The 24,765-nt window shown below is 41.6% G+C and overlaps 1 protein-coding gene across 1 annotated transcript in view; it reads left to right on the top strand.

The window, feature by feature from the left end:
- Window positions 1–4,172: 4,172 nt before the first annotated feature.
- slc7a11 (solute carrier family 7 member 11) overlaps window positions 4,173–24,765 on the top strand; it is a 29,658-nt gene continuing 9,065 nt past the window's right edge. Inside the window, exons 1-7 of the mRNA XM_068714119.1 lie at window positions 4,173–4,831; window positions 6,001–6,127; window positions 9,699–9,814; window positions 11,976–12,101; window positions 14,626–14,725; window positions 16,628–16,672; window positions 17,824–17,947. Coding sequence (XP_068570220.1) covers window positions 4,543–4,831; window positions 6,001–6,127; window positions 9,699–9,814; window positions 11,976–12,101; window positions 14,626–14,725; window positions 16,628–16,672; window positions 17,824–17,947 — 927 coding nt within the window. The 5' untranslated portion in view covers window positions 4,173–4,542. The remainder of the gene's footprint in view (window positions 4,832–6,000; window positions 6,128–9,698; window positions 9,815–11,975; window positions 12,102–14,625; window positions 14,726–16,627; window positions 16,673–17,823; window positions 17,948–24,765) is intronic.

Raw genomic sequence — 24,765 nt, 5'->3', positions numbered from 1 at the left:
AAGTCCATAACGTTGGGGGCAGTCACTTGTTGTGTCTACAAATGTGTGGAAAACTCCAGCCGTACAGCTTTCATCCTCTGCCACTGCTGCTTCAGCAGAGAGAACAGATAGTCATGTGGAGGCATGGCTGCAGTGGGTCAACAGAGGCCAACATACCTGCTAGCCTCATAGCCAGACCTCTAAAGCACTGTGTCAGTGCTGAAGGGGCGAGCTGACCACCTACATCTTAACAAAATATGAATTCAAAAAATGAATAACTAACGTGATGAATGCATCCAAATGCATTTAATTTTCTATAAAAATCTACTCAAGTAAAAGTTAAAAGTAACTAATTTGACAAGTACTATTTACTCGGAAAAGGTACAACTATTACATGCAACGTGAGTAAATGTCTGTCAATACTACCCACCCCTGGAGAGTTGATTACATCACTTGATTTAAGAGATGCATATTTCCACATTCAGAACACAGACATTTTCTTTGCTTTGCTGTCCAAGGCCAAGTTTTGAGAGAAGGTGCTGGCTTGTGTCCCATTTCGAATTGTTCAACGCCTTTCATCGCCATCCAAAAAAGGACAGGAAGATGAGCCTGCTTGTGACACAGACTTGCATATGGGGCCCTGTTCCCCTGGAGGGAGAGGGTCTTCCTTCTCTGAGAAACCCCACTAGGGAACCTTCCTTACAAAAGATCAGTGATCACAACAGATCCATCTCTGAGGGGCTGGGGAGCCGGCGTGGTGGGTAGGACAGTGAGATTCTGTGGGAACCCCTTTGTTTATCAGAATATATAAATGTGCTCTAACTGATGGCCGTTCATCTGACTCTCAGGGTTCTTTTGCCATTCATACGTCACAAGCCTGTGCTGGTGAGAACAGACAGCACCACCGCTTTTTACCATCTAAGCAACCAGGGTAGAATGTAATCACAAGAGCTCCCTGAGAGCAGTCCCGAGTGTAGGAAACAGTGGTGGCTACACCAAGATATTAATGACTCAAATTTGGGTTCAATATATAGCCCAGGTTGTTTATGGTTGTTTCTCATCCATAAAAATTACCCATTGCCTAGAATTTTACTCATTCATTGGTCACGGGTCCAGTTTGGGAGTAGATGTTATGTCACAGGAATGGCCAATAGGCTTAACATATGCTTTACCCCCTCTTGCTCTTATTCCTCAAGTCCTCTAGAGGCCGTGGTCATTACATCATTTTGTTGGTTGCTCCACATTGGCCAGGAATGCCATGGACTCTAGACTTGATTCAGCTGATTTTCTGTCACAGGTAGAATGGCCGATTTGGCATCCCAACCCAACTGCCCTGGACTTGTAGGTGGGGCTGCACTGAAGGGAGTTGCTTTGGGAGATAATTGTACAGCAGCATTATGGTCTACACCATGTACGTTTGTAAAATTTTACAGAGTTAATGTTCAACACCAGCTAGCACTGCTGTTCAAACCTCGCTGGGCAATAGACAATTTGATTATTCTGTTCCACCGACCGTTTTGGTATGAGTTGTCCTATTATGTCTGAGGAACATTCTTCGGATCGCAACGAATGAGTCTCCCTTAAGACGCACCGTCACAAGAAGAATACACGAGTTGTATGAAAAGGAGAGGACTACAAAAACGACGGCGTTACAACTGGACATTGCTGGGTAACCATAATCACCTCAGTTACAGTGCATTGTATTGATGAACAGTGGGAGCTGCATTCACATGCTCTGACTGTAATGAAAACAGAAGACAGTAATTTTGCTGAAACGTGCACAAAACATTTTGTTCATGTTGCACAGCAGTGGAACATTTCAAATAAAGTCAGCACACTGAGCACAGATAGTGCAAGAAATATAACTGTTACTGTGTAAAAGGAATAGTGCTGTTAAAAAGCACCTTATTTGTTTAAAGTGTTTGCAAACCAAATGTTATTGCACTTTTGTTCATATAGCAGTACTTTTAAAATAAAAGTGCGCAGTACACTACTTTTTAATTAATTATTGAACTTTGCGCATAACTATGCGATTAATCGCGATTAAAAATTGTAGTCGTTACCCAGCACTAAATATAATAGAACATGTTTATTTATTGAGATGCCCCTATGGACCTTGTTTGTTGGGGAAACCAATAGGGAGGCAAAGATCAGGAGTTGTAAACATGAAGTGCAATTAGGAATAATGGTGTTAAATTAAGCTATGATAGGTTTTTACTGTTAATTTACCATCTCAATTAAATGTTGATGCCTCCATGATCAAGTTAATCAAATGAGACTGAGGACAACTATGTCCAAGAAAAGATGTTCACTTTGCCTAATATGGCTGCTTGACAGAGTTCTCCATGTGTGCCCTGGTGTTCTCATGTTTCCTCACGTTCTCATCCCTCACTCCCAAATCTGTCCATGCTGGATCTGTCCCCGTTGTTTTAAAAAGCTAAATAAGTCATTAGCATGACTGCATCCAGCTAGCCAAACCTGGTGTACGAAGCTTTGCATGTACTGCTTCTCTTTCCCGCTAGTCTGCTGTCTGGTGAGGTCAGGTTGATCTGGGATCAGCTCTGTCAACTGCAGTTTCTCTGCCGAAGTTCTCCTCTCAAATGGGTCTTGGAGGAGAAGTGCTCACGCTCGCCTGTAGAGACTACTCCTGACGAGGACACGCAGCTTAAGGGCGATACAAATGTTGCCCAATGCTGAATGTATTTGAGGATGCTGATTGGCTAAACTGCTTCACAGAAGCGGGCGATTTTTCCAAAGCTGCTGAGACATGCAGACAGGCAGAGAGGACGTGGAGGAAAAGCATACATTTTGCGCAGATATCATATTTTACACATATTACTGGGTGCATTCCATATTTCATTAACATAAATATTGACAATTTGTATAATTTATTATTGTTTTTTATTTATTTAATGTTGTGTGGCTCAAGGAGGGGGCGGCACCTTAGTGCCCTCTATTGACCAGCCACCACTGCCCTACTCAATGAATAGAAGAAGGCATGAGGTCAGGGGACCACCTCTAGCAGCCCCCACGTGATAGCGACATGCTAATGTCGACACCATCAGAGGAGGCTTCAGAACTTGTTTACACCTCCCCCACTGAAACTTATAGCAGACTCTTCCCGTCCACCCCCCTCACCACTCCACTGACACCCACTGCTGCCACTGCCACATCCCCCACCTCTCAGGCTGGACTCTACATCATAGCCGTCAAGGTGAGGACAGCTGGAGAGATTTCACATGGGTAAGGCTGCTGGACCGGATGGCATCAGACCCCGGGTGCTGTTGGTGTGAGTTGACCATTCATGTGTAGTAGTCCAGCACCTTTTCAACATGAACCTGTACCTCAAGAAAGTCCCTGTGCTGTGGAAAACATCATCAGTGCCTGAAAAGGGACGTCCCACAGAACTAAATGACTGCAGGCCAATAGCACTAACCTGTCACATCATAAAAGTCTCGTCCTAGCATACCTCAGACCAGTGGTGGGCCCATTTCCTGCAGTTTGTGTATCAGCCACACCTGACTGGCAGACTGCAGTTTGTGAGGCTCCCCCCCCCCCCCCCCACAGGGAACTGTATCATCCCTCTTCCTGTTTAACATCTACACATGAGACTTTAAATACAACCCTGAATTGTGTCACCTTCAGAAATGTACTGTTGACACTGCCAATGTGGGGGGGGGGGGGTGGAAGGTGGCCATGGGGGAGGAGTATAGACGCAGGTGGACCACTATGTTCAGTGGTGTGGGGAAAACCACTTGGAGCAGAGTGTGGCCAAAACAAAGGAGATTGTGGTGGATTTTAGAAAGAGGAACACCGCACCTTATCCAGAAGGACTGAATAAACTCATAAAGAAGGCTGGGTCTGTCATTGGCTGCTAGCCAGCCGATACACATGTTAACATGTGACTAAGGGCAGTACTTAAAGTATTGAACTGGTGTGATGTGTGTGTTGCTGGAGTGGATCTCTTTCACGTTCCAAGTAAATCAAGTCCAGAGGGTTTGCCACCTGCACAGATTATGTTGCTTCTAACATGTCACGCCACACCCCAACACAATGCAAAGTAATCTGTGAGAAATCAGTTAATAGGAGTGAAACCCTGTTTGTTGAGTCATGATTACGTAGACAAAACCCCGCCCCCTTGAGCAACAGATGGGTTTATTGTGAGACTTGACAGTAACAGAGAGGAAGGAAGGGACTACAAAAAAACAGACACAGACCATACTTATCGAGAAAGAGGTACAAGAGGAAAACAGTTTGAAGTCAAAAAGGGGAAGAGCAAGCCTCCGAAGCTTTTCAGAGGTTTATCAGTGAGTGAGACCGGGAGTCAGGGAGACAGAGAGAGAGAGAGAGAGAGAGAGAGAGAGAGAGAGAGAGAGAGAGAGAGAGAGAGAGAGAGAGACAGAGAGAGAGAGAGAGAGTGTATTTTGTAACTTTGCCTGCTCCAGTCACACAGGCTGAGTGGATCCAGGCTACACCAGAGGGACAGATCCCAGGTGAAATACACCTTGACTCTATTCCAGACAGACTGTGTGTGGTTTTCAGTGTTAGGAAGTGTTAAAAAAAATGACCAAAAGGTCAGATTCTACTCAAAAAGATGGAAAAGTCGCAGCAAGTGGACACAAAGTTTCCAAAAATGAGAGCCAGCCAGATCCCGGCGGGAAAAAGCAGGACCAGGACGACAGGAAGGTGGGACTGGGGAAAAAGGTGACCCTGCTCCGAGGGATATCCATCATCATCGGCACCATCATCGGAGCCGGGCTCTTCATCTCTCCAAAAGGCATCCTGAAGCACTCAGGCAGTATAGGAATGTCACTCATAGTGTGGATTGCCTGCGGTGTGCTGTCCCTCTTCGGTGAGTTGGTTCACAGGTGGATCAGTAGATGAAAAACATGTCTTTTCTACTTCGAGAGTAGCAACATTAAATGGGAAAAGTGCTGGTGGAGGTAAAAGTTACAAAATATGTTAACTGTCTGTACACAGATTAAATAACTAAATAAACAGAAGTCCACTTTCTTGTATTGATTCCGCCCCTAAAACAGTTAATGTGTATATAACTTTATTAGGAATGATTTACGTTATAAATCCGAGTAGCCTACACAATGTGATGCAAGAGTCAGGCCTTCCTCACTCACAAAGCGGTGCTTGCTTTGCTGGTTGTGCGTGTATAGTCATCAATGATGACCAAAACTGTATTCTTTTGCAATAGCAATTGCTTCATTGCAAATCAGGCATACAAGTGCAGGGGTTACTGTGAGTTGACAGTGTCTGCTTGGAAAATTCTGGCCCTTGTATAAATGTAGTTGATTACCGCTGGTGTACAGCTTTTGTAAAAATATTTAAAAAAGGGGGAATGGATCATTTTTCAAAAAAAACATATAAATATGTTCCACCGAGCAGGAGGTCATGTTTTTAACTTAATATTTGTAACTACACTGACTGACTTCACTGATCTGGTCTGAACTAATCTGTGGTGTCTTTCTACAGCCTCCATCCACCTTAACCTACTCCTTTTGACAATCAATAAAACACAAGACAAGCAGCAATTAGGTTTGTCCCCACAGTGTAATTGGGAAAATATTATAGAACAATATAAAAGTAATTTTGTGGAGTTAGGGTTGAAATACTGGTGCTGCAGGACGCAGTGCTGAAGTATTGCTGTGCACAGCTGTGTATTCTAGCATATATCGTTGCAGTGTCCCTAAATCTTTCAGTTTTTGCACAGTAATGAAAAGTCCGAGCACATTATCCCTAAATACCCTTCCTTAACCCCTTTTCAGCTTCCTTTAATTTGTATTCCCTGAACTGGTAATTCAAATTTGTCCACCTAAATCTGTTTCTCTTAAGTTACGGGTTGACATCCCGAAAGGCTCCCACAGTCATATATCTGGGTGATTGTGGGGGCCAGGGAGGGACTGTAAATTTCTATAGATGTGGCTGACACAGTTAAACAGCCATAGGACTGTTGTGTGCCAACCTTCTTGCTTCAGAGCCAGAGCTAATCAGTCACCTCTGTCACTGCAGGAGCCCTGTGCTACGCTGAACTGGGGACTTGTATTAAGAAGAGTGGTGGACACTACACATATATAATGGAAGCCTTTGGACCTCAGATGGCGTTCATAAGACTATGGGCTGATCTCATAGCTATAAGGTAATGTCTTCCTCCTTAGCCTAACTTTAAAAGTGCATCAATAAATATGTTTTATACTAACAATGGATCAAATCAACATGTTCTCTTCCCAACTCGTCACATACGGATGCTTGGCCGGGACCCCTTGGCGTCAATGTTAACACACTTTAGCGTAATCTTTCTAATGTGCAGGGTTGTCCGATACACCTCATTGTGGTTACCGTTGTGAATTTGAACAAAACTACATGGTCAGGTTTAGGAAAATATCATGGTTTGTTTTAATAAAAACTACATTTGTTTTTGTAAGTTACACAAGCTTGCATGCAAGTTAAAATAAGTTAGCCGTGACTTTTTGTTTTGTCTTGTGGGTGTAAATCCTGTGTATGTTTTTTAACTTACATAGGTAAAACTTAAGTTTGTTACACAAGTTACATATGTAATTCAAAATAAGTCAACGTTGACCTTTCGTTTCACACGGAACATAAACACCAGTCTCCTGGGTGAAAGTCCTGTGTACGCTTACTTTGTTGCTCTTCATACTACATGCATACCTGCCTCCTGCTTCACTCCTTTCATAACTAGAGGCTGTCCTTCACGTGCAAAACTGAAGGCCTTTGCAGATCAAATCTGAATTCTCTGCCCAAAATTGTGTTGAATGGTCAGAAAACAAAGGATGTCCTAAAGAAAGAAGTAATCTCTTGGCAACTAAACAAAAGCTTCCTGCTAATGTCATTCATTCACTCGCCCCATTTGGGAATACCACTATCCATTGCACCTACCTTATTAATTCAGTTTTGTTTTCATTGTAAATTCTGCAACAAATAGAATACTAAAATCGATCAGACTCAGTGTGCAAGGTCTCTGTACGTGATGTTTTTATCAGATGACGGATTGTTAAAAAAGCATAGGAAAAATTCAGATGTATTTTACTGTGCCACTTTCTGATCTGACTAGACACTTATACTTTGATTTAATTGCAATAAACGGATAAAAAGGATGCCAAAATAACTACATATTGATGCCAATTTGTAAAAAGTCTAAATTCATGCTTTGTTAGGTGCCTACCCCAAGACGACAAGCAAACAACTTTCAAAATGCTTGTTTTCTGAAGGGAGTTTGGATCGATTGATGCTAGTCTATGCTAACATTGTAGCTGCTCCATCAACACTCAAAATAATGTCATCTAGGCGTAAATACGGCAGCTTGTTATTGTTTGTACCATATGGGTTACACACATACATTTATACACATAGTTTGGTCCGTAGGTATCGTAGATCTCTCGTGGAACGCCTACGGCTACATCCATTTCTCATGCAACAAGCGTCCATTACCGCCTTTGCATTGTAATCTTGGCACGCAAAAATGTGCTTCGCGTTTGGTGTGAACACAGCCTAACACTGGTTGTAGGAATACTCCACAAAGAATGTATTATTTAAGTTTCAAAAGGTACATCAGGAAGTTTGAATAACAGATTCATGAACAACAGCTAGACACAGTTGGGATTTGCGGCACTTATAATGGATTCTAATGGCCTTAATTGAGTACATACGTTTCAAAACACTTCTCAAAACCTGCAGCATAATTCCTTTCCAGATGTGTTCCAAACACACTTTCTCTACACCAGAGCAGATAACAGAAGTTCTTTTTCACACTGTGGCCTCCTCATAGCTCCGAACCATTGCTGAAAATAGTGGTTATTAATTGGTGATCATTTGCAACATACATTTCAGCAACAGTGAAGTGGATTATGGTGTCATTTGATACATTTAGGCATGTGGTATATTTTTGGTTGCCATTGAAACCCATTGTAAGTGCTGTGAACCCAAGTTGACTACAGCTGCCGTTCTCAATGACGGAGAAAGCTACAACCTTTTCAGAGCTACCTTACAAGCCTTCAGGGAGAGAGAGTTTCAGTCTAATTCAAGCCATTTACACACATGATGGAACATTATGTGTTTCTCTAGCATATAATCTGTTTCAGAATTTCTATTAGACTGTGTTGGGTGACAGAGCCCAGCACACCAGGCAAATAAAAGCCCTATCTGACTGCGACCTCGTGAGGTGAGCTACTGAGTTTAGTTCAGACTGGTGAGGTGAGAAAAGGCTCTGTGTGCAGCTGTCTATGTACACAGCCAAGGCGAATAGTTTAAACAGTCCAGTGGCTATCCTGAGCTGTCCAATTTTATGCTGGCCTCGGGCTAGTGGGACTCGATGGAAGCCATGGGAAATGAACAGAGACAGAGGCAGAGAAGGAAAACAAGAATGAGGGAGACAAAGAGAGATGTCCATGGCTTTAGCAGCTCAGTGGCTGCTGTGGGAAATGAGGGGAACACTGATGAGCCATAAGATGAGCCTATGGGACCAGCCAACCTTATTTGATTCTTATTGAAGCCAAGTCTGTAGCTGCCCATTGGATATTACACACACACACACACACACACACACACACACACACACACACACACACACACACACACCTATACACCTACACACACACACACACACACACACATACCATGGGGTTAGAAAAGATCATAGAGGACAAGATGCACGTACACATGGGTGTCTGATTATTTACACAGTTAGTCTGTGCGTGATTAGTAAAACTCAGCCATGCAGATGTACGTGTTTTTGAAACCACAGTGGGCCTTCATAGACAATGAAGCCTGTTAGGCTGCTTCTTTCAGCTCGTAAAGTGAACTTGTGAACTTTAATAAAACATCTTGGGAACTTGCATTTGCAGGTATATTTGAATTTAAAAAAATGTAATCCTTCAAGTAGCATGATTTTTTTACTCTCTTGCCTTCTCTCATCATGTGGACACAAACGGAATGTGATCATACTCAACAAAACCAAAGGTTAAATGCTTATTTAACATCCCAGAATTAAATCCCTCTTTCAGTATCATGGATAGCGCAACTCGGTCAAGTCAAGTATTTCCTATATGCATGTACATTGTACACGTGTACAATTGAAATGTTTGATTAAACACTGCAAAGTGTATGGGAAAGATATTAACATTATACTTTCTATTTACATTACACACGTGTGTACATGAAAGCTACAACAATAGAACTGCGAATCAAGCTGACAGACAGTCAGCACCGACCTATAGATGACATTATATATTTGCATAATATGTCTGCAGACTGCAACATTATTATTCATTTTTTGTATGACATTGTTTGAGATGTATCTATGTTTTATTTTGTCTTGTATCGACTTGCCACCTGTTGCTGCCTTTTTGGCCAGGTCGTCATTGGAAATGTGAACTGGTTCTTAATTGACTTATCTGGTTTTAAATAACGGAATGAATAAATAAATACATTTGAAGTCCTTGTGTGTCCACCTAATGAATATAAGTCCAATATTCTCTATCTTTTAGCTCTGCATTTGGTCGCTACCAAATCCTGAGAAAAAAACATCCCAGCTCTGTAGATGCTCCACTATGTTTACCAGCTAGTCTCTAACGGAGAACTTTGGATTTATCAGAGGTTTCTCACTGAAGTTGGGGGCTGTACAACCAAAACCATGTGCTAAGATTATTGACTAATGTTCTTCGTCCATCACTGTGTGTGTATGTTTCTTCCAGGCCTGCAGCAATTGCAGTCATCTCTCTGACCTTTGGTCGGTACATCCTGGAGCCTCTGTTCATGCCCTGTGCTATCCCCCCTATGGCTGTCAAACTGGCCACCGCCATCGGCATAAGTATGTATACCATTAATACATCGGTGTGACAATATATCAGGATATTATCCTTTTGACCCGTTGAATCCTATCTGTAAATGACAGGAAATGTGCTCGTCTTTATTAAAGGAGGAGGAAGACAGTGGTGGAAGAGATACTGAGGTCCTTTACTTAATTAACAGTAGCAATGCTACAATGTAAAAAATACTCCATCAAGGGTAGCTCACTGGGTGGAGCTCGAACCATTAAGGCTTAGTGCTGGCTGATGTGGACCAGGGCCCTTTCCTGCAAGTCAACCCCTCTCTCTCTCTCCAGCATTTCTCTATCACATAAAGCAGAAATGCTGAAAAAAATGATCTTAGAAAAAAAATTCCACAAGTAAAAAGTCTTGCATTCAAAGTTATACTTCATACAATTCGAATTCCAGCGATAAATGAGCGGCAGCCAGCAGCAGCTGCTCTCTGTCTCTGTTTTCTGCAATTTCCCTACAGATTAAAACCGTTTTATTTCATCTTATTTTATTTAAAAAAGTACATAGTATGAAAAGTAGTGACCCCCATGAGTGTTATGATCTCTTGGCAAGATCAAGATTTCTATTGCAAAAGAGAGCTGACAACAAATGATATACACACAAGATCACAACAAGAAAATGCATTCACTCATTACAACCATCAAACACATACAGCCACACTAATTCAAATGTATTTTATTTCTTTATTTTGTTACTGACACTTTAGCATTTTGCTATTGTATGTGGTTGAGTTGGGACTTATTTGAACTATTAAATATATAGTTTGGTAGTTCATTCTATAACAACACAAATGTATCTCAGAATTGTACTGTACTTGAGTAAATTAACTTAGTTACATTCTGCCACTAGAGGACAGAGAGGATGATGTCAGCTGTCCACATGAAAACAAACCCAGGACTATCTTTTCTTAGGTAACCTGTGCATTAAATCAATACGTAGACAGTACCGCCGCTGTTAAGTAAAATACAACCTAGAGTGAAATTTGCTGTTGTTGGATAGCTCAGCGAAAAAAGTGCCTAACATTGCTGCCTCAAAATCAAATCTTCCCATGGTAATTTCTAGCATAATAAAGCCACATTCATGCATGTGTTTTTAATTTTGAATTGGCTGAATCATGATGTATGTATCAGTGTCATATGGCATAGGTTTATATGTGCACACTCCTATAGTTTGGCCAGATGCAGGATAAGAATGAGTATTCTGACTTTGTCACATTATCAAAAACAGAATTAGTTGCAAATAAGTTACAGAAATCACAACGATTATACAAAATCTTTGATTCCAGAAATTTTCAAAAGAGATTATACATTATACAATGACAAATCCACTGGTTTTGGTAGCTTTAATCCAGTGCATGGATACATTTATTTTCTTTATTGTCACATTTTCTCAGCTCCTTTCTCAGAATCCAATAGAATTGTTGATTGGATCAACGGAAAAATGGTTAATGGACTGTACTTGTCTTTCTAGTCTTCCGACCACCCAAAGCTCTTTAACACTACATGTCATTATTCATTCATTCACACTCATTCATACACTGATGTATGCCACCTGCCCATCAGGACTATCTAACATTTATACTACATTCACACACCGTAGGCACAGCTACGGGAGCAACTTTTGGTTAAGTGTCTTGCCCAAACACACATCGACATGCGACAAGCAGAGCCGGGGATTGAACCGCCAATCCTCTGATTGAAGGACGACCCTGCACTACCACAGTCGCCCCAGTCAATGCCATGTCCATACTATTTCAGTGCAAGTGTAGGCACAAGAAACAAGACAACTCAACACAAGAAAGACAATACCATATGGACCAAAGTACTGGTTGTGGTTTGATCAGGTCTTTAGGTTTTCAAAAGTTCTATTTGCTTCACGATCTATGGGTCTAAGGTTAGGCAACTAAACCACTTGGTTAAATTGAGGCAAATATTAGATTTACAGTTAAAAAGATGCAAACAATAACTGTTAAACTGTGTTAAGACACAAACTTAAGTCTACACATTTAAGCCAAACCTGCCCCATGCCCATTCATCACCTTAACTGACCTAACTCTCTGATTTGCTTATCGAAAGACACACTACTTGCATTGCATTGGCACTGAATGTTGTCACTGGCCATAAATGTGTGTGTCTTTCTCTGTCCCTGTAGCTTCTGTTATGTACCTGAACAGTATGAGCGTGACATGGACAGCAAGGATTCAAATCATCCTCACCATCAGCAAGCTGCTGGCCATCAGCATCATCATAGCACCTGGAATGTACCTTCTCTTTAAGGGTAAGACACCTTCATCTTCACCACTGTCAGTACCATCATCCTTATCATCATCATCAACACCACCTCTATTAGAATCTATTAGTGTTATTCTAGAGCCCATATACTCCAAGATATATACCGGCTGTACTCAACTCGACTCACTCTTTTTTGGTTTTCCAAAAGCAAAAAAGAGTTAGAGTAAGCAAAAGTTATGGATAATACCTCGTAATTTTTGGCACTATGTCGGTGGTATACTCCACCGATACTAGAAGGTGGAGTCAAATCACTGCCGACCACTGATTATTCAGAGAGACTTGTCACATTTGCGACACGGAACATTCTATACAAACCTGCCATTTTTAAATAGCTATGCTAACGTCAATAGCAACCTCAGTTGTTTTTCCTCACTCAACCTAAATGGTACTATCCGCAGTGGAAAAGTAAATAGGGAATAGGACCTGGTACAAAAAATGAGTTGAGTTGAGTCGAGCCGAGCCGAGCCGAACCGAACCATGCAGTGGAAATGAGGTGTTATGACTAATGTGGATCCTGCGGTTGCAAATGGTAAATGGAGTCTACCTAGTTCTAGTCTTCTGACCACTCAAAGCACTTTCACACTACATTGATCGTTCACCCATTCACACCCATTTATACATTGATGGCAGGGTGCAACTTGCAAGGTGCCACCTGCCCATTTGGACTAACTACCTCATTCATACCCCGCACATACACTGTAGGCACAGCCTTTGAAGACGACCCACGCTTCCTCTGAGCCACAGTGCAGGCATACATAGTACTGCAGTGGTTTGCACATAGCATGTCATTTCTCTTAGATTTGCACCTGCGGTTTTCAATCCTTTGTTAGACAGTCTTTGATTTATGTGATTGCTGTACCTAGAAGTAATTAGGTTGTTGTTGTTGCAACAGATGTAAGTAACTGTCCAATCAAATGTTAGCGGTGTCTGGCGCATAGTCACATCTTTATGGAGGTGCGCAGCGCGTCTCTACAGCTCTGCAAGCTCCGCTAGGTACGAAAATCATCACTGCGGCTTTGCGAAATCTCTCTGCAAGATTTATATACGTAGTATAGTAATAAGTTACGCGTTAATGTTTCAACCTTGTTACTGTTGTTCAGGGACATTCTCAGACTCCAAACAGCATTTTCAGCTGTAAAAATTAACGTAGCTTCCTTTGTCTCAAACAACAACAACAACACATACTAAAAATATAACCTTGAAGCCTTGCAGTCCGTGATACACAGCTGCTCACAGCAAGCAACAGCTCAGGCATTTCCCAATGTCCTCACTGCTGGTGTTAGAAGAGGCCCTACATCACAGCGCACGGACACCATTTTCAGCAATGGACCTCACTTTTAAATCTGCATATGTGTGTGTGTGTATAAAGTACTAGTACACATGCAATTCTGGTGAATGTCTACCTCTACTGGAATTGCTATTACATATCATATATAGTATTACTCAAAATGACTTCAGTTAATTATCATACACATTTCTTGAACTGCAGCTAAAGCCAATAACATTAACAGATCTTGATGACTACAGCATCTGTATTCATCCTATGACCCTCCATCATAGAAAGGATTATAGTGAAAAGTAGTTCATTTCAAATCTGTATTTCATCTCTTTCCAGCACAGATGACCAGGCTTCTGCCTCTGTTTTTGGCAGTTTATTAGTGTTTATTTTGATTTTATGCTCATACATGATTCTACGTGGATCAGTCCCCTGTTGGGAACACGGGTCCTTGGCATAGCAACATGCAGCTATTTAAACCAACTGATGAATAAACTGTATATGTTTGCTATTTAATATTGCTTTAACTAGTGTGTATGAATTATTAATTTGAGAGTATGAGTTATCAAAAACTGTACCCCTGATAGAGTTTAATTTCACTTCAGATACACTTAACTATTTTTAACACTATCTAATAAAACTGCATTCACAAAACTGATAGGGAATAATGTTAATTTCTGTAATCATATGTCTTGTATGTTATTGTTTTAAATACATGTTCATTTAAACACATTACCACAAATAGGGGGGCAGTGTATTCACCTCTGCATGTCTTCACAGGGTGCTCATTACAAACAAGTCATGGCTCTCAACATTTTAGTGTGAAGTGATTGTCCTATTAGATTGTTTTATATGTTTGTATGAGCAGTTTTTGTCCATAAATGTGAGCTCCTATATACAACAGAACACTGATTACAATGACAGTGATTAAATCTGCCTTAAGTACCTTTGTTGTACAGAATAATCTACTTCTCCAAGCTAATAAGGCAGAGTACTGCTGCATTCATCTGTTTTATTGTTGAAACTACTTTTATGGTTACTATTGTTATTGTTATGCTATGCCCACTGCTGGTGTAAGAACTATTTTGCACAAATCATTCAATTGCTGCAACAATCCCTCTTCATTTAGGAGCAATTATGGTGCTTTAAAATCCCAATGAATAGAAATGTGTGTGTGTGTGTGTGTGTGTGTGTGTGTGTGTGTGTGTGTGCGCGTGCATTTTTGTGTTTGTAGGAGAGACCAAGAACTTTGAGGATGCCTTTGAGCTGAGCAATGTGAAGCTGTCTGGTATGCCACTAGCCTTCTACTCTGGGATGTATGCATATGCTGGGTGGTAGGTATGGTCCTCACACACCACACACTCTCATCACCTGTCAAGCTTTTTAATACCTGGCCAACCCATCCTGACCTTTTTGTCTTAGATTTCTTGGTGACAGAGAGACCGGGATTCATACCTAATCGCATTATCTAAACTAAACCATCTAAACTTACAGTCTGTTCAAAACCGATTATCCTGCAGCCATGACACAACAGTCAGGCTCAAGGTCTCCCTACGAGTTCTTTCCAACTCCCGGTAGATCTTAAGCCTCCACTCCTCCATCAGCGAGGGCCAAAAACCACATACACCAATGTAATAGCCAACCAACCTCTTATTATCAGCAACCTCCTTCCTGCCAGTCTACAACCCACAACCCTCCAGCCTGACAACCCCCCATGGAGCGCTTGCATTGCTACCAGCTTATTGATTTGGTCGTATCCACGTCCACAAATGGAGTCCGGCATCAGAGATTGGAACGTCGCCGGCCTCCAATGATTTCTGAAAGGGAAAGGTATTCCCCTCTCCCGCATCAAAAATGTGGTCACATTATTCCATTCACTAGAACCCACCACAGTCAGTGTCGACATGTATGACGTTACAGGCCTTTCTGCTGCCTCAGCGGCCACAGCCCTCATCATCACCCCCCATCCTGGTGGGGGCCAGTTTGTCTTTTCCCCTGTACCTGCTCTCTCTGCGTCTGATAGGTCTCAGAGCATTTTAGACCAAATCACCCAGGTCCTTTGCTGCTGGTCATCTCAGGCATATTTGTTCTACATCTGCAACAGTCTTAGTGATCCCTGTCAAGCCCACATTCAACTCAGCTCAATTTAAATCTGACTCTTTTGGGGTCCGCGTGGGTTTGTCTCAGATTTCTTGACCCACTCTTCCTTTCCCTTCCCGTCATCCATTGTTTTTCCTATTTCATCTTACCCACATCTTTTCATCCTCTCTTCCCTTCTCCCCTAATACCTTCCTACACAATGCATGTACGGCACAGTACATACATTTCCCATGTCTCATTGAAGGAAATGCCCGTACTTCAGTATGTTGTACCATACCAGCCAAACAGACGACATCCCTCTTTCACCTTCAGCCCTACACCCATTCATCAGTCCAGAACATCCAATACCTCCTGAATTAACCTTTAAATGCCATATTGTTGTGGCATGGTCTGTGTTTGTGAATATGATATTAACTAAAAAGGTGCACTCAGTAGAGACCAGATCTCAATAAACTGTGTGTGCAATGACCACTGCTGGGATGTTTGATTCAACAAATGCAACCCACAAATAGCTATCCCGCATCTAGACCAGGAGCGTAACAGTGTTTTAATCAATGCAGGTGCCTACATCGGTTCTGTGCAGGCATACGTCACATGGGAGTAAACACGACTTGAAACGTTAACTTAGGCTTCAACTCTATTTTTTTGACAATAAGCGTGTAAACCTGAGTAAAGAAAGACCCGGAAACTTCTTGGATATTAAGTGTTGAGTGTTCATGTAGTAACCTACTCAGGCAATCGGCTCAAAGAATACATTCCATACAAACTTGAAGAAGCAAAAAACAAACTCACCAAACTTTTTTCCAGCTTAACAGCGGCTGAGCTTGTCCTCTTCATGCAGCCGACTGCCATGTTTCTACAGTAGCCCAGAATGGACAAACCTTACACTAGTTAGTGCCGTTGGCATTTTCACGCTGACCTTCGTAATTCACCTACACGCTACATGAGAGGTTTCAGTTGGTTGCAATCTGCAACCTCACCGCTCAATGCCGCCAAATCTTACACACTAGATATTTAATTGGTCTCAGTTTGATGCATATCATTTTGGATGTCTTCACTTCAGTTCTGTTTACATTGCACATGATTTACCATTCATTAATCCTTGGAGGTTTTACAATAACTGTTTCCTTTTGCAGGTTCTATTTGAACTTTGTGACAGAGGAGGTAGATAACCCTGAGCGGTAAGTTTAATGTATGTATTGGGTGTATCGCATAGTTGATCTATATTTGCTGAATTTAAAACCCAATGGAAAACAAGAAAATATTTCCCATCAGGCTTTAAATTCAGCAGTAGTTGAACAAAGGTTAAATTGCACCATATTAATGGGAAAGATGTTTAATGCAACGATAATCAATAGTTTTATACAAACAACAGACCGCATGATTTGTGAAAGGAGTTGCTCATAGTGATGAACTCACTATGAGCAGTTATCTCTAGCTTGGTAGTTCTAATTAGCTCCAATTTAGCTTATTGTTTTGGTTTTAAGTCTGCAACTTTATTGAATTGGTTCACTCTCATGGTTCTCACCACATGGTTTTCCACCAGCAGCTAGCTGTTTTCAGGGAAAACCTGTTGTACACTACCTGCCTAATAGCTAAAAGAAAAACTTTTTGACTTGCTGGTGAACACGGGATCATTCAGCAGCTAAAGAGATCAAAATTCTAACTAAAATAGACAAATGATTATGTTGTACTGTGAACTATTCACATAGTGAATAAATTAACAAGTGTGTATGAATCAAAGCCTATCTCATCCGGTTGTGCCATAGTGCTCCATTATTGTCTAAAAACACATTAATTAGCCACACTGTTGCACTGGGTGACATGTATCTTCATTACTTTGAACACACACACTGTAGTTTATTTTACTCAATCCCCCATTCACCATCCTGCTGCAACAAATATTCACTAGAGCACTAAATGTGAATTAGTCCGCTACTGAAAAAAGTCCCCAACAAATGCATTTCAATTTCCTCCTTTTTGAGTTTCCTTTGTTAAAAACTACAGTGGTCATCTGTTTAAGAAATAAAGCTATATTTTGTTCATGTCTTCAGTAGGACTCAAAGGGCTTGGGGCTGAGAGACGCAAACAGTGTAGGATAGACCACCATTTGAAGAGCAGGTTTTATTTGATAATTTATGGTATATAATCCTGAAATATGTTAACTCTGTGCATTTATTGGCCCCAGCAACAGTGTTTTATTTAGATGATTATCATACAGATGAAGAGAAATTCAGAGGTCATAACAGAGGTGAAATAAATGTGAATGAGATGCATAAGTGAATTACAGCAATTACAGTACTGCTTCTGTTATTATCCCTCTTGCCATCAGGACTATGCCATTAGCTATCTGTATCTCCATGGCGATTGTGACTTCCTGCTATGTGCTGACCAATGTGGCATACTACACTGTGATGTCAGCAGACGAGCTCCTGGCCTCAGAAGCTGTCGCTGTGGTAAGTAATACTAATGGAAAGGCTTTAAAAATATTGCCCAAAGAAAACACAATTTTCTGGCTAACTTCTATTTTACCCATTGTAGTATTGCATTTCTATTTACGGGGCTAATGTGTTTGTTACAGCCCAACCCTGTGAATGCTAATGTAACACTTCTAGTCCTAACCAATGATAGCAATACATAAATATCCTGGTAATCTTAGTCCCTGGACTACTTTTTAAAGAATGAAAAGGTTCCTCCATCCCATTGTTGTTGTCACAGTTCAGTCATCCAGCCATCAGTAATTTTCCATTGATCCTGCCTCTGCCCCACTCAACCTGTCAGCCACGCCCACCTCGTCAGTTCACTCCACTCACCTGTGCACACAGCTGCCTCTCATCACATGCAATCAGCCCAGGATATAGTCACCAGCTCCACACTCACTCCTTTGCCAGATTGTTCTTTGCCATGCGAGTCTTTCCAGCGTTCTCCTGCCTGTCTTCCCGGTACCGACCTCGCCTGTCCCTGATTCCCTGCTTCATCTGCCTCCTGGTTATTCGACCTAGCCTTCCGTCCCTGACCAAGAACTTTGCCTCTCCTCTCCTGATTCCTGTTTGCCGGTTTCTAAACCGTTTGCCTGTCTGCCGGAGTCTAAGTAAAACGTTGAACTTTCTACCTCTGTCTTCTGAGTCCTTTGTACTGCAATTGGGTCCATACACCACCCGTTACAGTTGTCTGCAATTCCATTGCAGTTTTAACACATGGACGACTGAAAAAAATAAACACACCAGAACTCCACAGTGTCGACGGGGGAGTCACACAGGGTGACGGGCTGGTGGGGCTGCATTCTTCCGGAAATCCACAACCATCTCCACTGTCTTTAGAGCGTTGAGCTCTAAGTTGTTCAGACCGCACCAGGTCACCAGATGGTCAGTCTCCCACCTGTAGGCAGACTCATCCCCACCAGAGATGGGTCCACTGGGATGGGTGGTACAGAGGCATGGGCCCCTGCTGAGCTGAGGGAGGGGGACATGGTGGTCAGGGGCTGGTTGATGGAGCTGTGGGGGATGGAGTCAGGACTGTCCCATTGTCTATCAAAACCACAGTAGAACTCGTTCAGCTCGTATGCCAGGCGGAGGTCATTCATGGAGTGGGGGACTTACATCATGTAATATGCCAAGGTGCGGGCCATTGCATGTGGGAAAAATTCTTCCCAAGGGGAAATCTGCGGCTTTGTGAGTTCTACCAAATTTCCAACATTGGATATTTTACTTTATCTGTTCTTAATTCTTTGAGCTTCCACACTTTGTCTGGTAGTGGGAGGTTGATTGATAGCATGCACACAGATACCTCATTTGGGGTTGTGGCTGATATCCTAGTGCAGTGTGTCTACATGGGGACTTCCAATCATCCCAGAAGAGATTGGTAGCTGACAAAGGGAGATGTAGGTAATCCAATATAATAGGAAATGTGTACAGTTCAGGTTCTTCTACAGTTACAAGGTTAGTTAAAGCCATCTTCAACATTACAAATGCATGAATGGTAAATGGACTGCACTTGTATAGCATTTTTCTAGTCACCCATTCACACTGATGGCAGAGGATACTATGCAAGGTACCTTCTGCCCATCTAACTAACATTCACACACATTCACACACCGCAGGCACAAATTTGGGGTTAAGTGTCTTGCCTAAGGACACATCAACATGGACTAGTGGAGCCGGGGATCGAACTGTCGCTCCTCTGATTGAAGCCTGCTCAACCACTGAGCCACAGTCGCCCATCATGAGTGTTGTTAAGGGATGAAATAATGAGGGTCCCTCCCCTCGCCAGAGATACCTTGAACTCGTAGTCTGCTGTACAGGAGCCAAAGGTAAAGAGAAGCTTGGATCAAGGGGTACTCCAGTAAGCTGTGGGGCATATGAAACTGCAACTGGTTTGGAGCGAGATAGCTTGGATGATAAGGAGATAACAGTGAATTGGTTGATGACACTAGAGGTGTAGGGATAGGCAGAGGAAATTAACTGTGAGGGCCACAGCCTGCTGGAGCTGTACTTACCCCTGGGATGGTACCGGGGGGTATATTTGGTGAGAAAACACACAGGAAGAAGAGGCTGTTGGCATCCATACAGATGTTATTTGTATGTGAATTTGAGGTGTTGGAATTGATGAAGGTGTGTGGTTAGAAGGGTTATACGTTGACAAAACTGAGCTTAAGCCAGGCCCTGAATCTGGTCTGAACTTTGAGGTATGTAGGAGGCAAATGCTTGGTTGTATGGCACATGTGCTGATAAAGCTGAAGGTAATATAGTTGGGGTTTCCTGAATTCGATGATTTGGACCATATCTTACAAAGGAGACTGAAGCAGGTCTCTCATGCTCACATTCTTCAAAGGCTTAAGAACATAGGACAGTGTTTGGGCTGATTGGGACATTTTTCCAGTGTTCAAAGCAGGTACTGATTCAAATAGGTCAGGTTGAGATTGGGCTTTCTCACACTGAGCCTCTTTATTAGTAGGTAGAGGCTGATAACATTCATGTTGTGCTTGTTGGGCTTCCTGGCACTGTATATTACACTCCTCCGCTACACCCCCTGAGGCCATGTCCACACTACTCTGTTTCCATTCAAAAACGCATATGTTCTGCTACGTTTACACTGAGCGTCCACACTATGCCGGAGTTTTAGACCACCGAAAACGCGTTTGAAAACGTTTGAAAACGCTCCCGAGGAGGAAGTTTGAAAACTCTGGGGTTACCACTTGGTATGGACGGTCGTAAACGCATAAGTTGCGTAATGATAATGTAGACACCCGCGTTCGCTACTTGATTGGTTCTTAGCAGTCACAACGTGTCCTTCCCTGATTGGTCACGCCCCTATCATGTGAGCCTTTCACGGAAAATCACAAACAACAACAGCATTCATCACCGATCGTCTACCAGGTTAATTCAACATGGACAACTGATTACAGGTGTTGCTGACTTTGTTGTCTTTACTAGCAGCTGTTGTGCAGTTAAAGTCCGCATTTTTGCAGGCAGAGAAGCAGCTGTTACTGGAGCAATTAGCAAGCGGTGTGTCCAGTGGAGGTATCAGACCTACGGAGCGGACGTTTGAAGTTACGGTTAGCGGCTTTGAGGATGACAGACACAAAACGGAGGACTCTCCTGTCCTTATTGATGCTTATTTTGTTCTGCACAACTATTGTGAAGTCCACACACATAAACTTTAAAGGAACAAAACATGAATTGCTCTCCAGTATGACAGAGACTTCAGCCACCAGCAGAGATATGAGTGAGAACAGACAACAACAAAACCAAGGAACCGAGCGAGAGACGTGTGTTGACCGCATTTATGGATCATAAACTAGTAAACCTTTATGTGTAAGTGCTAATTTTAAAGTAAATTAGATGTGAGAGAGAGCTAGAGCAAGACCCACAGCGTTGTAACTAAGTCTGAAAAATAAAACTTGTAAAACTAAATAGTATCAAGTACGACCTTTCATTATTAAAAACCACTTAGTCGTATATTTTTTTAACTAAGCAACCAATCTACTTCCAGTGTACGTGAATAGTCACATAATATTTGTTTTCAGACGTGATAGTAATGACGTAGATCATTTTGAATATGACACTGAAACGCCTGTGTGGAAGGAAATTGTTTTTGTTTTAAAACTCACTTGCCATGAAGTTCAGTTTGATAGACTTGCAGATACCTGGAAGGCATCTTCTGCTGCTGTGTCCTGCCTCTCGGTTGTCTCTCATCTTCAAGGGAAAGAGCATGTGGATTCATTTACCAACACAGATGTTCTTTTGGACTTAAGAGACCATGAAAAAACTATATTAGTTGTTATGGTGTTGGCTCACAGAATAACTGTAATGTGCACATTTAAACAGTTTCCAGGAACCCATTCCAACAATTTATTTCAGCCAAAACATTCAGACTGTTAAAAGTTGGGATGTTGGTTGGTGGATGATGTTTTCTATACCAAGGAATGTTAGTGCTATATCACTTTAAGTGGACAGACATTGTATTCCGCTCCCCTTGGGAACAAAATGCTACACCTCTAAATGACATATGGGGTTATAGTAGCAATAACACCAATAACATCACGGACCTCCCAGCCACTATTGCTTAATTGACAGAGGACTGATATCAGTGCTATGTTAAGCCTATAGCTGTTCTTAGATGGGTGTGATGTGATAAAATAATTTCACTCTGTTCTTCCTTCCACACAGACAGGAGGCAGAAGTTTACATCTCAAATTGAATTTGTTTAGAAGTTATCATGAGGAGGCTGGCCTCAAAATTAGTCATTTTAGACCACTTAAATTACAGGTTTGTTCAAATAATGCAAGAGATTGAAGAATTACGTACAACTAAATGCAATTTTATGTGTATTTAAAGTCATTACAAGGTAGTCATCACAGAAGTTTGAGACATGTTGAAGATTTTGTAGTATAAATGCAAAATAAGCAGCTTGCATGTTTTTCAATTAATTAGAATTAGAAATATAGAACTGTTCAACTACAATGTTTGCACACATATTACTAAGCTTAAGAATTTTTGCTAGCTTCAGAAAACAGTACTAATTTTAAGGTAGCTCTCTTGTACTGGTCTGTATTTTTCACAATTACTCTGAGAGTGATGGCGGGTCACTCCAGAGTTCTTAATCTTGGTGTTGTGACATTTTACATTCGGATACCAAATTATGCCTTTTAATGCAGTATTATCATAATGAAATATTACTGCTACAAAAATGACATCTTTAAAATTCTTCATAATTAATATATTGTTTGCAAACCATGCTTGGCCAACCAGAGTTGTGCCGCAACAAGAACATGATCACACTGCAAATTGTGTTTGATAGGGCCAAACTTGATGCACTGTATTGGCAATTGAAATCTAATACCTGTTCATCCAATCTACTCAGGTTTACCAATCAATATGCCACATCAACTGGGATTATTGACTGTAATCTTATTTCAAGCTGCACTGGCATACATTTTAACAACCATCAGAAACCAATTTTAAAAGGTGTCCTTCAAGAGGTCCAACTGTAGACCTTCACATCTGGGTACCCTGAATCTGCAGGCCAATGAGAGGGCAGGGTCCCAAGGCGTGGGGTGCGTCAGTTCTATCAGGTTCCCGAGCAGTGAGATGCATCACTTCCGTAGGCAACCTTTTCTTTTGCACAGGACAGCGTCAGCAAAATGTCTTTTGTCAGGTAGCAGCCAAGGACAAACCTAAATCTAGTTCAACTTTATTCCTTGTTGTACAATAGGACTGCTCTGCGGAACTAGTTATGTAAATACAATGCTAAACTCGTTGTTAGGTAGTGCAGGTGATGTTAGCAAGCAAGAATGTTAACTTAGAGGCAATAGACAGGGATGGGAAGATTACTACAATATTATATACTCAAGTAAAAGTACTGTCATTTTGATGAGATGACATTAAAAGTAGGTCAGATAAAATATACTCTGACTAATTCTGTGGGACTTTCCAGCCTGTGCATACAATTGATGGTTCATTATTAATATACAACCACGTTTTTTGGTGTATCTTCACTAGAATTAATCAGAAAAAAGACAAAACTAAGTCAATTAAATGCAAATGATAAACACATAAATAAAAAGGGAAACCAGGGAGGGTGCAACAAGCCTCATCAAGCCACATAGAGCAAACAGCTTGACACTCCTTATTAAATCAACTGCAGAATAAAACACCTCCGAGGCAGATGTCACAGCTATGTGTAAACTATACAAACTCCACAGTGGCCACTTGAAACAAATACACTGGTGATAAAAGAAAGCACTTAAAGTTGGAGTCCTGTTCTGGAGTACACTCAAACAAATACACTACTCTCATCAGCACGTTAGCATGTGCCAGATGTACCATCCCTTTCTCTTTACACATCCATGGCCTATCCTCTGTCCTGTGCACGAGCAAGAACGCTGTTGCTGATTGGTTGGAATAGTGTTGTGTGGCCCGGTCTGAGCCACTTTGTTGTTTCCTATTTACAGAGCCAGGGCTGTGTATGAACACCAGAATTTTTTTTCATTTCATCTCTTTAGTTGTCAATGTCTACGTTAGTGTATTTTCTTCATGTGTTCCTAAACTCCAACTGCCTTCAAAAAGTAATACATGCAATACATACATTTACATGATATCCTTAACCTCTTTGGTGCGTTCAAACCCCATCATGCATGCCACGTTACTCGCCGGGGACCATTTGTGGTCATTCGCGTGAATCGCGCGGAGAGGGGGCGTGGCTTACCGCCCTGGAAGCTGTTATTAACTTAAGCCATTTATTTCCGCCATCAACCATGGAAGAAATAACCTCCATTTCTGCTTAGTACTTGTTGTGGAAGTCCCAGATATCCCGGGAAACTAAACGTCTTCTTGTCTGGGTTCATAACGTCATCCGGAGGAGCTCCGTGGATTTCATCGAGGTGTATTCACTGTTTCTAGCTAGCCATACGTCGGCTGGTTTACTACACAAAAACCAACACAAAACAAACAGAGTTTGCTGTGATTTAACTGCAATAAACGGACAAAAAGAGATGAAGAAATAACTACGTAATGATGCGTAGTTTGTAAAAAGTCTGAATTCATGTTTTGTTAGTTCTCGCCGCAAGACGACAAGCAAATCTTTTAAAACGCTTGTTTTCTCAATGGAGCTCGGTGCTAGGCTATGCTAACATTGTAGCAGCTCTATCAACACTCAAAATAACGTCATCTAGGTGTAAATAAGGCAGTGTCTTTTTCATTGTTTTTACCATATGATTTACATACATACATTTATACACATAGTTTGGTCCGGTCTCTACTAATATGAGGTATCG

The sequence above is a fragment of the Cebidichthys violaceus genome, unplaced genomic scaffold, assembly GCF_023349555.1.
Source record: "Cebidichthys violaceus isolate CVI_PGR_0920_01 unplaced genomic scaffold, fCebVio1.0.p SCAF_2, whole genome shotgun sequence".
Lineage (NCBI taxonomy): Eukaryota > Metazoa > Chordata > Actinopteri > Perciformes > Stichaeidae > Cebidichthys > Cebidichthys violaceus.
The sequence above is the reverse complement of the archived record's forward strand: the minus strand, read 5'-3'. Positions and strand labels throughout refer to the sequence as shown.